This window comes from Mesoplodon mirus (assembly GCF_964341445.2).
Source record: "Mesoplodon mirus genome assembly, chromosome: 1".
NCBI classification, from domain to species: Eukaryota; Metazoa; Chordata; class Mammalia; order Artiodactyla; family Ziphiidae; genus Mesoplodon; species Mesoplodon mirus.
Window position 1 is genome coordinate 82,365,628 of NC_138976.1, and position 16,031 is coordinate 82,381,658.

General features: G+C 40.6%; 1 protein-coding gene across 1 annotated transcript in view; it reads right to left on the reverse strand.

The window, feature by feature from the left end:
* The window catches only part of TRPM6 (transient receptor potential cation channel subfamily M member 6), a 140,091-nt gene extending 134,629 nt beyond the window's left edge, over window positions 1–5,462 (reverse strand). Inside the window, 3 exon segments of the mRNA XM_082628121.1 lie at window positions 4,981–5,028; window positions 5,030–5,065; window positions 5,067–5,462. Of these exon segments, the coding sequence (XP_082484247.1) occupies window positions 4,981–5,028; window positions 5,030–5,065; window positions 5,067–5,318 (336 nt within the window). The 5' untranslated portion in view covers window positions 5,319–5,462.
* Between the last annotated feature and the right edge of the window lie 10,569 nt (window positions 5,463–16,031).

Consider the following 16,031-nt stretch of genomic DNA (forward strand, 5'->3'; position numbering starts at 1 on the left):
CCTAACTTGCCCGAGGCCAGGAGAGTGCTGCAAGCAGCAGTAAAACTACTTTTTCTGACTCTTGGTTTCTTTCATTACTCTTCTGGCCTCCCTGCTGATATTTCTAGAGAGTCTACAATTACCATATCCTGTTCCTTTTTCTGCAGCAACTGAGGGAAATTAGTGAGAAAGGAAAGAACTTGCTAGACATTCCAAAATGGCATATGATTTTCAGGCTCTATGACCTTCTAATCACAAGCAAATTTTGCCTGGACTTAAATCTCTCTGGTTTGTGTGGGCAACCTGAGCGGTCCTCCTGGCCCATAGCCCAAGGAAGATAAAGAGAATGTTAAACTCTCAGGACAGGGAAAGACTCCCAAGACTGTGTTTTCTCCAAGGTTACCAGTAGCCCTACTACAGAAAGCGCAGGCTGCTAATAAACAGGAATGGTTCTTCCCCTGGGCCAGGTGGTTTGCTCATGTCAAAAATGACTATTTACAAGAAGCTCCGAGTGCACAATAGGCTAAGTGAGAACTTTGGTTGTTCATAGTTATTCACCCCACTGAGCTTTGAGTCTGCCTGGAAAGAAATTCTACATGATGCCCACATATAGCTGGGAGAGGTGGAAGAATAAAGAACAACCCAATTCACCAGGCTGATCTCTCCAATCAAAACTCATAGCATATTTGCAATCCCGGGATATCTGACCCTTATCCAATCTTGGAGTGCTTCAATATCCGGAGCCAGCAAATGGCAGAGGATCACTGCACATCAGGCCAGGGCTGGAAAGCAAATGCCAGCTGGGAAAATGCAGGAAAACCAGGGCTAGGGAAGGTACCTGTCTGTGCCATGGAGTAAAAGTCGTCTTTTCCAATCAAAACAGACCAAAAGGTTCTTGCAAAGGCACGTGCTTACAAAGCCTGAGAAAGAATGAAATCTCTAAGGCAAACAAAATGACCACTTCTCACTGTTCCCAATTGTGTAACTCTGAAATAGTCTCAAAGTTTATCTGTGCTATAAACAACTTAGGAACCTTTTCCCCAGAGATATGGAAATGCCAACACTCGTGGAAAAAGGAAAAGCAGCATTGGGCTGCCCCCAACAAGGGGACAAGCTAAAGGTTCTGGTGCCAAGTCCATCAGAAGAGTTTCCAGGGCAGTGCATTGTTACCCACTCCCCAAGCCCTGGAAAAACCATGATTTCAGGCAAAAGCTGAACCCAGCTGAAAGCAGATTCAATCATGAATTCAAAGTATAGGACATATCCCACTGTGGAGTTTGAGTCAAAATTTTCTTATTTTTCTTTAAATTGTGGTAAAATACACATCATGTACAACTTACTATCTTAGCCATTTTATAGTGTGCATTTTAGTATTACTAACTGTATTTTTATTTTTGTGCAATCAATCTCCAGAACTTTTTCATCTTGCAAAAATGGAACTTTATACCCATTAAACAACTTCTCATTTCCATGTCTGCTCAGGCTCTAGCAACCATCATACTACTTCTTCTTTCTGTGCATTGAACTACTTTAGACACCTCATATAAATAGAACAATTCAATATTTGTCTTTTCATGACCAGCCATTTCATTTTGCATAATGTCCTCAAGGTGTATCCATGATGTTGCATGTAACAGGATTTCCTTCCTTTTTAAGGCTGAATAATATTCCATTGTATGTATATATCACATTTGTTTATTCATAAAATCTATTTCTATATTTCAGGGATATGATTCTGTTGCTCTGGTGGTACACAAGTTATGGAGTTCAATTTGTAATGGTCATGATTTTATACAGAGAAAGAGACAGACAGACAGACAGACTTGATTGAATGATGTTTGTACTCCAACAGAGGAAAAACAAGCTAACTAAAGCTGCAGCTGAGCTCAGTTATCATCTAGAACCATCTCACTATCCCTCTTTACCTCAAAAATAAGTTTTGTTAACTGTATATTCCCAGGTCCTGGGAACAGGACTTAGCATACAGTTGACACTCAGTAAATATTTGTTGGCTGAGTGAATCTAGAAGAGTGATTGCTCAGAAAATGCTATATGCTTGATCTTGATTGATCCAGCTCATCTGAACATATGAGCCAAGAAAGGATCAATATGTATTCACATGGAAAGATGTCCAAGAACTATTTTTAAAGGAATCAGGTTGCATATCAATAAACAGTATAATTCCCTTTACGTAAAAGCAAATGCACAAATCAAAACAATAAATACATACGTATATAATAATATACCTAAGTAATATGCTACAAACCCAACGGTTTGATTACCTCTGGACTGAAGGGCAATGAGGACAAAGGATAGAAAGGGAACTTTCTGTCTGAATTTCTATTTGTAGTGTTTGAATTATTTACCAAAAGAACTTATTTTTGTATTGTTAGTGGAACTTTTTTAAGGAAAAAAAAATCTGGAAGGATAATATGTCATAAGAATACATTGATTCATTCTCATGACATATATAGCACAGGTAACTCTGCTCAATGTTATCTGGCAGCCTGGATGTGAGTGGAGTTTGGGGGAGAATGGATACATGTATATGTATGTCTGAGTTGCTTTGCTATGCACCTGAAACTATCACAATGCTGTTAATCAGCTATACTCCAATATAAAATTTAAAAAAAATTTTTTTAAATAATATGTTGATTCAGTTTACCTTACATGTACCCTTTCTCAAAGACCTACTGGAGAATGTGCTCCACCAAAACAATGGGAAATAATCAAGAAAGGAGAAGACATGGGATACCAGAAACAGGATCCAGCATAAGAGAGAGGCAAAGGGAATCTCCAAAATGATGGTAAAAAGAGAAGTAACAGTTGTGTATCCAACATCAAGGGCTACCATTTTGGACAGGTGAAGCAGGTTAAAGAGCAGTATTCAACAAGATAAAATTGACTGAAATAGCTGTTGCACTGGAAGATCTTGAGAGAAGATTTAGACAACTGGCAAAGAACCTGTGGTTAAATTAGTGAAAACTCCATAGAAAATTCTGCAAACACACACAGAATGACAGCTCTAGGGGAAAACAATAGTAAGGAAGGGAAAGTAATCATGTAGTACATAATCTGGTTCTTAATAGTGGATAGGAAGGCATAGTAATGTTGACTGAACTAAATGTTGACCTAAATAAAAATTATGAGTTAGCTATATTCTGAAGATAGATGGAAAGAACAGGAAGGATGCATGTGAATGGTAGGTGAAGGAACTCAAAAGAAAGCTAAATACTAATATTCCACGCTGGAAAGACAGTACATGATGACCAAACCTGAAAAATCAAGAGGAAGCAATATAAGCATTATTTAGAGACCAAAGAAGTCAACCAAAGAAGTCAAGTTGGCTTTTAGCCAACTAGCTAAAAGAGATGAACATGACTGCTCTTTCTGAAAAGAAGAAAATGATAGAGGTTCTGCTGTTTTTAGTAATGAACCTTATGGAATTATTTGTCTCTGAACTATGTGTATATACAACTTCAGTCAAACTAAGAAGTAAAAAAGAGAAAAATCACAACTGAGACCCACATCATAATACCTTACCTAACCGTTTTTTTTTGTTTGTTTGTTTGTTTTTTTAAACAGGGAAATAGTTGCTGTGTAGATTTCTGATGTGACACAAAGAAATAACAGTTACAGGTAGGATGGCCACTTTCAGTTCCAATACTGGATGATTCTACCAGAAGTGTGAAGAGGATCATTCTGAAAATGGTTGGGCTTTCCAGCCTATACAGAAAACCCATGATAAAAAACCCAGGGCGAAAGGAAAAGAGGCAAGACATATTTCAGGTCCAATATTTACCAAATGCTTGAGTTTTGGCATAGAAGTCCTACCAAAAAAACTTAGCTATGATAGAGAATTGTAAATGGGCAAGATAAGACCAAAATTTGTGGCAAATCACCAATATTCTGCCTGGGTCTTTCCCTCTCCTCTGGGGTACAATCAACTCAACATGTTATTCACACCCTTGCCTATTAAAGCAAGTCTAATACTTTCTGAGGGTACTAATCCCCAATTTTGGCCCCAGAAAGTAGGTTCCTGCTGGGTTCCACCTCAAATGATTTTCAACCCCCCGACCCCGTGGTGGTGGTGGTGAGGGATACCTAAGAAACAGTCAGATTCTCACCAAACCCAGGTGTCAGTCAGGCCAGAGTATCTAATGCTTTATCAGTTATGGAAGAATCCAAAGCAAATGAAACACCAAAATTTGTACATAGGGAGAAAGAAATTGAAAAACCCAGTTCCCACATTGGTAGTTAATAATGAACCCCCCTCTCCCTAGGAACAAATGCTCAAAATCCTGCGTATGATATCCATATTCTTAGTGTTTTAAAGCACTTGCCCGGGTTCCAATTCTAACTCGGTTCTTCTCCCTCAGCTTCATTTTCCTTTACTGTTAACCGGTGGGGTGGGAGTGGGTGGGTGGTGATACTTAGATCTCACAGGATTATTGCCCGGATGAAATAATAACAACCAAACGTTTGCAATCTGCTAAATATGTTACGCATTATTCTAAGTGCATGGTATATATAGCATCTCATTTAATGTTCAAATTATAACTTTTATCCCATTTTCCAGATGAGGAAGCCAAAGCACAGAGGTTCAGTAACTTGCTCAAGATCATAGCTAGTGGTGGAGCAAGGAGGCTAATTAAGGTGATCTGGCTCCAAAGAAAGTACCAACAACCGGACTATGCCGAAATGCAAGAAATAAAATGTGCACCATAAATGGTACTTACTCACACACCATGTGTTCCAGTCCAAAAAATAGGTTAAGTGACAGGCAGTTTGAGGCTTGGCAGCCTTACAAGAGACCAAGGCATGACCAGGGCCTCCACTCCTCTCCCTAACTCCCCAGGCTCCCCAGAACTTCCCATCGCGCTTGGGACTTAGGGCTTCGAGGCTGCGAGTCCTGGTGGCTGGAGGTAGAGGGTGGAGCGGAGGCGGGGGGGGGGCGGTGGCGGGGGTAGCGGGGAAGGCGGTTGGGACGCCGGCGTTTACCTTGACCTGCACTCTCATCGCTCCGGGAGTCCGGGGCGCGGGGCGCGGGGACGCGCAGAGGCGCAGACAGCGGCCTGGGCACTTTCTCCCGCCGCCACCGAGAGCCGCGACGACGTCCCGTCCCCTAGATTTCCGCCGCCCAGATGTGGCGCTCCGCTTCGGACCGAGCCTTCTCTCCTACCCGCAGCCGACTCACGCCACGTCCGGTCTCTTCCGCCACCGACCCAGAGCGGAACCACAGAGCTGCCTCCTCTCCCGGGACGTGTCCCCACCGCCCTAAGCAGAATCCCCCGCCCCGTTAGGTTTCCGCTCGGATACCACCTCCGCGCTGGCCCCATTCCAGCTCCGGCAACCGGGCTGTGGGGCGTGCCCTTAAGTAAGTGTCCTACGGTAGCCGAACCCTCAGATATGTTAATCAGACCCGCGTGGAGACCACAGGACTTGAGCGCAGGTATTTCGTAAATCCCAGCTATGCCAGATCCTAGTTAGATATCTTGTGGCTGACCCCACCTAAAGCACCCAGGGCCCTGGGCTCAGATCTGGTAAACCGCCTAAGACGCTTTGCCCCGCCGGCTGGCAGCCCACCATACCTGTAAGCGCTCCTCCGCAGAGCGAGCTGTCATCCTGGACTTGCAGGCCCGCCGCCAAAGCCTCGTCTGAGCTTCTGACTTATGGAGTCAGATCTGGGCTCCACCTCTGCACGCTGCCTTTTACAGCCCTACGGATTTGTCACAATACCTTTTGGCCTCAGTTACCTCCCGTGTAGAAAGGAGGTGATTCCGACCTTACCTGGATCAAAGAGTAGAGGAAAGGTCAAATGGGATTTTCATCATCATCACACATGTATTTAATTGTGCTGTTATTGTTGAGTCAGTGTGGTGCGGGAGGACACAGGAGGTTTAACCTAACAACCAGCAGTTTACTAACTGGGAGTTACTGGCTGTTAGGTGACCCCTCTGGGCCTGGGTTTATCTACACAGTGGGAAGGATAGCGAATAAATCCCCTTTCCTCAGAGGCTATACTGAAATCCATAAAATACAATCAAAAGGTTTGTGATTTCTGTTATTTTCGGTGGGCTGCTCTGGCTAGTCGGTCTTGATTAAGGCTGTGGTCAGTTACTACAGGTGAATCCCAGTATGTTGGCACAGGTGATGCTCACTTATTACGAGTGTTGTAATTAACAATGCTAGCCATTCATCCCTAACTGACTTCAAATTAGAACCACCTATCCTCTTAGTCCATTCTGGGCTTCTGCCCAGTGAGCTCACATTTGCTGACACTTTTTTCAGCCTGATTTCTTAATGTGGTTTTAATTTTTGTTAGAAAACTTGAACATCTCATATACGTATTAACATTTTGTTGTTGTTTGTTTTTCTATTAATGCATTTAATCTCATTCTCCTTGACCCAGCTCCCTCAAAATGTTAATGATCTGTGAGCAGTTAACAGATTCAGAAGCCCCCCTAAGGCAAGTAAGCACCTCTTGATTGGCGTTTCTCCATACATCTCCCCTGTTAGGTCTGTCCCAGCACTAGAGACTGGGAGTTCTCAGAAATCTGCAGACCCACCAAGAAGACTAGACGTTTGGAACTCAAGATTCTTAAGTGTTGGTGCACTGTAATACCATCTTCCAGTTTAAACTCTTTGGTAAATTTACATGTTAGGATGGTCACATATTCTTTTCAGATCAAGCTTCAAGGCAGAGAGTCTAAAATATCAGGACAATTCCAGGGCTTTAGGTATCTGGTGTGCTAGTTTGCAAGCTGCCTTTGGTTCCCAGGCTGTATCAGAAACACCTGAGGCATGTGTTAAAAGTGCAGATTCCCTAGCCCCACCCCACCCCACCTAGACCATCTGTATCAGAATGTCTAGGGTGGGGCCCAGGAATCTGTATCTTTCACAGGCACCTCACACAACTTGAAAGCTTGCGTAAAAAAATCTCCTGGCCACAAATATACCTTTGCCAAGCAGCTAGCAATGAAATTTAAATTTTAGGGTGTTCATTAGTAGTCTAGTGTGGTTTAATTCAAGCCAACAAATATTTCCTGAACACAGACTGTTTGTCAGGCATCCTGCTGGGTGCTGGGAAAACAAAGATGAATACGACATTGTCCAGTCTGCAAGGAGGTCGAGTTTATAGAGGGAGGAGGGACAATCAAAAGTGAAACCATACCTGGGGCACCATTGGTAACACTCATCAACATAAACAGATGTTCTCACTTGTTTGCCCTCCCTGATCCCCTTCTCCCTCTTCCCATTCTTTTCTCCTATGTTTTCTTCTTTATCAGATCTTCGTTTTTACCCTGAACATTGTAAATGTTTTATTCCTGATCTAACGTGGTTTTAAGACACTACTCTAACTTTTAAAGTCAACCTAGTGATTTCAAAATGGAGGGAAACAGCTGATTTTTCAGCAGAGAAAAATGGGTATGAGAACATTTTTTTAATATGTGAAGATCTTTTTTGTTCGTTTTTGTTTTTGTTTTTTGCTGTGTCGCATGGCTTGCAGGGTCTTAGTTCCCCGACCAGGGATTGAACCCATGCCCTCACAAGTGAAAGCACATAGTCTTAACCACTGGACCAGCAGGTAATTCCCTATATGTGAACATCTTGATGAGTCCCAGTTACTGGAGACTACTAAGGAATAGTTTCTAATATATGCACTCTTCTCCTAAAGAAAATTGTTAGAAGCTTGGATTTGGTTTTTGTTCATTTTCATTTATTTGGATGGGGCTGAGGGTTGTTGGGGGATTTGCACAGTAATACTTCCCAGCCTCTCTGGACAGCCCAGGGGGAGAAAACTGAGCAATAAATAACTCTATTTCTGGGACTTCCCTGGTGGTGCAGTGGTTAAGAATCCGCCTGCTAATGCAGGGGACATGGGTTCGAGCCCTGGTCCGGAAAGATCCCATATGCCGCAGAGCAACTAAGCCTGTGTGCCACAACTACTGAGCCTGCGCTCTAGAGCCTGCATGCTACAGCTACTGAAGCCCCCGCACCTAGAGCCCGTGCTTCACAACAAGAGAAGCCACTGCAATGAGAATCCCACACACCACAACAAAGAGTAGCCCCCACTCGCTGCACTCGCCGCAACTAGAGAAAGCCCACTCGCAGCAACAAAAACCCAATGCAGCCAAAAATAAATAAAATTTAAAAAAAATTACTAACTGCATTTAAAAAAAACAAACAAAAAAACAACTCTATTTCTTTGCACCAAGAAGAAAGAGTACCATGGGAAACTCTTGCCCAATGCATCATGGTATATTATTATCTCGTGTTCATGGTTTTCACTGTGGGTGGCCACCACCACTTTCAGAAGCATAAAGGAAACAAAATAAATGCACTGTCATTCTAAAGTAGGTAATGGAAATGATGATAAACCTAGAGGGCATTCCACAAGTGGGGGAAGTTTAAAGTTATGGGTTATTAATTTAAGATAAGGGTATACTGTCAATAAGGATGGATGAAATCCAGCCCTCCAATCCATTCGTGTGAGACTGTTTCTGTTTTCAGACCTTCCCATTCAAACCCAAGGTACTGAGTTTGAATTCCATCCATTCATTCTCCTAAACTGCTACAAATCAAATTTCCTTTTGAAAGGTAGCAATATATTTCCTATGCCTACTGAATAAATGTTTTTCTAATTCAGTGCTTCTATGGGAGTATGCTCCCAATTTGCTATGAAAATGGATCATTTATCCTGTCACATAAGCAAAGATTAAAATACTCATGGTTGGCAAGGGGAGAAATAGGAACCCTCAAATACTTTTGGTAAGAGTTTAAAATGATATCCTTTTTGAAGGTATTTTAGCCATCTGGATTCAAGGCATAACCCTTTCCATCACAATTCCAGTACTAGGACTTCATACTTCAGAGATACACTAAGATATATGTATAAGGATATACATAGTAGCACCCTTTGTAATGAAGAAAGATTGCCAATAATCCAAACAGCCATTAGCAGGTGCTTAAATAAATAAACTGTGGTGTGTGCATACCATAAAACACCATGCAGCTTTTAAAAGAATGAGTTAGATCTAAATGTACAGATATGGAAAAGGAAAATAGCAACTAGTAAAAGTAACTTTGATTCTATTTTTTTTAATTTATATGTGTAAGTTGGATTATTCACAGGAATGTTCTAGAAGAATATATGCCAAACTGTTAACAAGAGAAGACATACTTATACTAAAAAACTATTTGTTGCTTATCTGAAATTCAAATTTAACTGGGAGTCTTATCACACAAGATTGTTACACAAGCCTACGCTGGTGGCTTCAGGTAGCTATGGGTACTGTTTGAAAGCGTGTATTACGAACATTGACACCGATCCTAGCCTCCTTTAGAACTGTGTCTTCACATGCAACTTTGAATGATTCTTAAAGAGAGGAAAGGAGGAAGATGAAGACTGACTATAACAAAAATGCCAGGCACGCTGATAGATGGCATCATTTGAAGCTTCCTGAAAACAAGCACAGCAGATACTATAACTGATTTACTGACCCTCTCATCCCAGCAGCATACCTCTTTGCAAGGTGATTTTGCAATAACCTCCCATGTAAAGGCCCAGTCTCTTCTTCACACCATTAATCTGAGCTGGACTTCTGGCGAGTAAAATGTGGCCAAAGTGAACATGGTTCAAGTTCCTGAGCCTAGGCCTCTAGTGGCCCTGCAGCTTCAGCCTTCACCCTGTTGTAACGCTGCCCTGAGAACACCATCCTGGAAGAAAGACCACTTGGAGAGACCAGCCAACCCTCAGAATCATGAGAAATAATGAACTGATGGTATTTTAAGCCACTAAATTTGGTGGTTACGTGTTGTGCCACAATAGATAGCTCAGTTTCTTTCCTCATTGTTTTCCTCATTTTTTTCTTCACGAAATCTCTGTGAGGTTTCACTGAGGGTCAGAAATCTTCATCATGAATATCACCAGTCTCACAGCTACATGTAAAAGAATGAAATTAGAACACTCCCTAACACCATATACAAAAATAAACTCAAAACGGATTAAAGACTTAAATGTAAGGCCAGACACTATAAAACTCTTAGAGGAAAACACAGACACAACTCTATGACATACATCACAACAAGATCCTTTTTGACCTACCTCCTAGAGAAATGGAAATAAAAACAAAAATAAACAAATGGACCTAATGAAACTTAAAAGCTTTTGCACAGCAAAGGAAAACATAAACAAGACGAAACGACAACCCCCAGAATGGGAGAAAATTTTTGCAAATGAAGCAACTGACAAAGGGTTAATCTCCAAAATTTACAAGGAGCTCATGCAGTTTAAGATCAAAAAAACAAACAACTCAAACCAAAAATGGGCAGAAGACCTAAATAGACATTTCTCCAGAGAAGATATACAGATTGCCAACAAGCACATGAAAGGATGCTCAACATCACTAATCATTAGAGAAATGCAAATCAGAACTAAAATGAGGTATCACTTCACACCAGTCAGATTGGCCATCATAAAAAAATCTGCAAACAACAAATGCTGGAGAGGGTGTGGAGAAAAGGGAACCCTCTTGCACTGTTGGTAGGAATGTAAATTGATACAGCCACTATGGAGAACAGTATGGAGTTTTCTTAAAAAACTAAAAACAGAACTACCATATGACCCAGCAATCCCACTACTGGGCATATACCCTGAGAAAACCATAATTCAAAAAGAGTCATGTACCACAATGTTCATTGTAGCTCTTTTTACAATAGCCAGGACTTGGAAGCAACCTAAGTGTCCATCAACAGATGAATGGATAAAGAAGATGTGGCACCTAAATACAATGGAATATTACTCAGCCATTAAAAGAAACAAAATTGAATTATTTGTAGTGAGGTGGATGGACCTAGAGTTTGTCATACAGAGTGAAGTAAGTCAGAAAGAGAAAAACAAATACTATATGCTAACACGTATACATGGAACCTAAAAAAAAAAAATGGTTCTGAAGAACCTAGGGGCAGGACAGGAACAAAGATGCAGATGTAGAGAATGGACTTGAGGACATGGGGAGGGGGAAGGGTAAGCTGGGATGAAGTGAGAAAGTGGCATGGACATATATACACTACCAAATGTAAAATAGATAGCTAGTGGGAAGCAGCCACATAGCACAGGGAGATTAGCTCAGCTTTTGTGACCACCTAGAGGGGTGGGGTAGGGAGGGTGGGAGGGAGATGCAAGAGGGAGGGGATATGGGGATATATGTATATGTATAGCTGATTCACTTTGTTATAAAGCAGAAACTAACACACCATTGTAAAGCAATTACACTCAAATAAAGATGTTAAGAATATATATATATCACCAGTCTCACAGCTAATTAGGTGTGAAGCCAACAAAAATTTGAAAACAGATGTGTGTGGCTGTAAAAGTCCATTGTTTTCTGTACTCACACCTTGAACATAATGAGTATTCATTAAAAATTTAGTTGGATGACTGTCTGAATCAGAACTTGGTTTTTTTTTGTTTGTTTTTGTTTTATTAATTAATTATTTATTTGGCTGTGCCGGGTCTTAGTTGTGGCACGCTGGATCTTTGTTGCCTCGTGCCAGCTCTTTTAGTTGCAGCATGTGAACTCTTAGTTGCAGCATGCAGGATCTAGTTCCCTGACAAGGGATCAAACCCAGGCATTGGGACCTGGAGTCTTAACCACTGGACCACCAGGAAAGTCCCAGAACTTGATTTTTATTGCTTGTATATATCAGAATTAAGAATATATTTATTGGGACTTCCCTGGTGGCGCAGTGGTTGAGAATCTGTGCTCCCAATGCAGTGGGCCCGGGTTCGATCTCTGGTGAAGGAACTAGATCCCACATGCATGCCACAACTAAGAGTTCGCATGCCACAACTAAGGAGCCTGTGTGCCCCAACTAAAGGAGCCTGCCTGCCGCAACTAAGACCCAGAGCAAGCAAAAAAAAAAAAGAATATATTTATTCAACAAGACATGTCTACTAGTAAGAAATTTTTAACCCTTAGTCCTTTTCTCTTGATTAAATTACTTGAAAGGAAACAGTATTCAACCTATTATGTTCTCCCTAAAATGTGAACCACAATTGTTCATCCTTGGAGTAAGTACTCGAGTAGCTTAGGAATTGTGTTTCTCCATTTCAGGTAGGAAACTGAGAGACAGAAAAAATAAATGACTTAACCAGAAGGAACCAACTAATTGAACCCTCCTTGCCTGACTCATTTACCTAATACTGTCTTTTTTATTTTTCTTAACTTTTTTTTTTTTATTTTATTATTATTATTTTGGCCACACAGAGTGGCATGCAGAACTTCCCCCACCAGGGATCGAACCCATGACCCTGCAGTGGAAGCACTGGACAACCAGGGAAGTCCAACTTTTTATTTTTAAATGAATATAGTACAGCCTCACAGAAAGTTGCAAAACTCATTTATAGAGTCCCTTGAACTAAAATGAGAGTCTTTTTAAGTAATTTAATTAATTTATTTATTTAACTTTATTTATTTTTTGGCTGTGTTGGGTCTTTGTTGCTGCACACGGGTTTTCTCTAGTTGCAGCGAGTGGGGGCTACTCTTCGTTGCAATGCGCGGGCTTCTCATTGCGGTGGCTTCTCTTGTTGCGGAGCACGGGTTCTAGGCACGCAGGCTTTCAGTAGTTGTGGTGCACAGGCTTCGTTGCTCCGCGGCATGTGGGATCTTCATGCACCAGGGCTCGAAGCCGTGTCCCCAGCATTGACAGGCAGGTTCTTAACCACTGTGCCACCAGGGAAGTCCCTTTTTAAGTATTTTAAATTATATACTTCCTCCTGAAATATTCTTTACATTTTCAGTGTGAGCCATGAATAAAGGAGGGAAGAAATATTACTAATTAGTAATAAATGGGCACTCACTGTAGACTAGGCAATTTGATATATGCCTTATTTCTATTTAATACATTATTAACCACCATTTTATACAATCTGAGTTTTTGAAAAGCCAAAACTTGTCCAGAGTCAGAGGCTGAATAAGTGACAGAGCTGCAATTCCAAAGACAGTTTGTCTGATTCCAGGGCCCATGGTGTTTCCATCCTGTCAGAGTTCCTATCCAAAATAATTTCAACTTTCATTTACTAGTGAGGTTTTATTTTGTGATTATTTAATTTTTTTTAAATGTTACTTTGGTAAAAGTATTTATAAACCCTGGGCAAAGTCTTATTTCTTTTCCAACTCTCAGTGCAGTAGCATGTCTGCATAGCAAAACAATCTGCACACTTCCATTACTGATGAGATCTTTCTATTACATCTTTCTCTAAACAAACTGCATGTGATTTACTTGATGATAAAGATGCCCAGACAGAGAAAACAAATTTTTTTTAAAGAAAAAATATTTTAATTAATAAAAAAAGATGCCCAAGCATTTCTGTAAATCCTTGAAGGTATAATAATTCAAACTTCCTTAAGACAAGGTCATTATCGGACTTCCCTGGTGGCACAGTGGTTAAGAATCCTCCTGCCAATGCAGGGGACACGGGTTCGAGCCCTGGGCCAGGAAGATCCCACACACCGCAGAGCAACTAAGCCCACGTGCCACAACTACCGAGCCTGCGCTCTAGAGCCACAACTACTGAGTCCGCGTGACGCAACTACTGAAGCCCATGCACCTAGAGCCCGTGCTCTGCAACAAGTGAAGCCACCGCGATAAGAAGCCCGCACACCACAACGAAGAGTAGCCCCCGCTCACTGAAACTAGAGAAAACCCGCGTGTAGCAATGAAGACCCAATGCAACCAAAGATAAAATAAATAAATAAATGTAAATAAATATATATTTTTTAAAAAGGCAAGGTCATTATGCTTAGATATTAAATTCAGAATTGCTGTGATCCAACCACGAAATTTATTTAGTCATTTTAGGCTCTGATAAAATGGAGACTATCTTACTGACCTAAGAACAAAGTGCTGTCATAAAAGGCCTCATAACCCTATGACCCAGAAAGATCACATCTCCTGCCCAAAAAACCCTAATATGATGAAAATTTACATAATAAGATATTTATATCAAAATTATATAACATAATACATTAGGGATTTGTTAAAGTCTATTATTTGAGAAGTAATTAAGTAAGCTATCAGATGGGCAATTATATAACTGTTAAAAAATGCTAACCATGAAGAGTATGCAAAGCCAAAAAGGGAGCTAGAACATTGTATGTACTGTATGAGTACAACTATGTCAAAGACCATATAGAAAAAAATTAGGAAGAAATGACTCCTTTTCATTTTTCCAAGTATTCTGTAATGAGACCTTATATTGAAAATAATTTTTTTAATTAATTTAAAATTAAAATCCTATATATCTTGGAATGACTTACAGGATTAGTGTGTCTGAAATTCCAATATTACACTTTTACTGATCACTTATTCTTCCTGACTTAATAAAACATGCACTTCACTCACTTCCCAGGCCCTTTGAGCCCACAGGTTAAGGACCAAGGCTATTTTTATTTTCTTTTAATGTTTTATGATTTGTGTATTACACTGACTAACCTGGTGCTTCTTTTTTGTTTTTTTTTAAAGCCTGGTGCTTCCTAACCACATAGTCTAGGATAATTTTGTTTTAGCTACAGCTGTTTAACTGAACACACAACAGTGATATGCCAATTTCTTCTTTGCCAAGAAAGTGTGTGTACCACTATTTTATCTATGCTTATGAAGATCAAGATAAATGAAGAAAGCGTAACATAAGAATAAGAACAATCCTATGTGAATTTCAGCATGGAATCTACGTGTCATCATAATGTATGAAGTTTCTCATTGACCTTTCACGGTAATGACACAAGAACACAGATTGCATTCTGCAAGCATGTAAAGGCCTAATGTTCCTATATCTAAGCCACTAACATGTGAGCCAAACAAAATGTATATTTCTCTCCCTAACTTTTTGTCTGCCTGCTATTCAATATTTTGAAAGTATAAGTGATCAGTTTTATATGCAATTTCACGAACATGCCCAAAGGCCAAAAACCTTTGTCACCATAACCACTTTGAACTAACTCAAGATCATTCCTCCACAGAGCTCAGAATTCATCACATTTATTATTCTGTGAATCATAAAATCCCTGTGGAGATGGAGAAAGGAAAAAATAGCTTTAATTTCATAAGTAAAGTCAGATCTCATAGTAGAGAATTATCAACTAATGTAGTAAAAATTGACCAGTCTATTTGTGGCACCTCCCAGACATGGCATCCCGTAGCTCCACATGCTCTAGTCAACTGCCACTTGAACATCCTCTGCCACCAGTGTCCAGTCTTTATTGTCCAATGGAAAGAGGAATTGTGGAACACTAATAATCCCCCAAAATAAAAGTTTCTATCTCTCTAATCATCCTCCATTCTGTTTATTCTCCTCACCCATCTTACCTTATTAAAGCCTATAATAGAATTGCCTCCTGATCATGATGTATACTAAGAAGATAGTGCCCACTAGCCATCCAGATGTAACATCTCTTCTATCGTGGTGCTCTTGTCAAGTTCATACCATCCTTCCTGTTATTAGTTAAATCATGACCCCACCAAACAAAGATATATTAGTGTACTAATCCCCAGTACTTCAGAATATGACCTTATCTGGAGATATGGTCTTTACGGAGGCAATCAAGATAAATGAGGTCATTAGGATGGACTCTAAGCCAATATGACTAGTGTCCTTATAAAAAGGGGAAATTTGGACATAGAGACATGCAGAGAGGGGAGATGATGTGAAGATACAGGAAAAAGACAACCTTCTTCAGCCACGGACAGAGGTCTGGAACAGATCTTTCCCTCACAGTCTTCAGAAAGAACTGACCCTGCTGACACCTTGATTTTGGACTTCTAACTTCCAAAACTGCAAGACAATAAAATTTCCATTGTTTAAGCCACCCTTTTGTGGCAGCCCTTGCAAACTAATACACTTCCCTACCATTTATATTCACGGAAGTTCTCCTAAATCCTTTTTTTTTTTTTTTTTTTTTGCAGTACGCGGGCCTCTCACTGCTGTGGCCTCTCCCGTTGTGGAGCACAGGCTCCAGACGTGCAGGCTCAGCGGCCATGGCTCACAG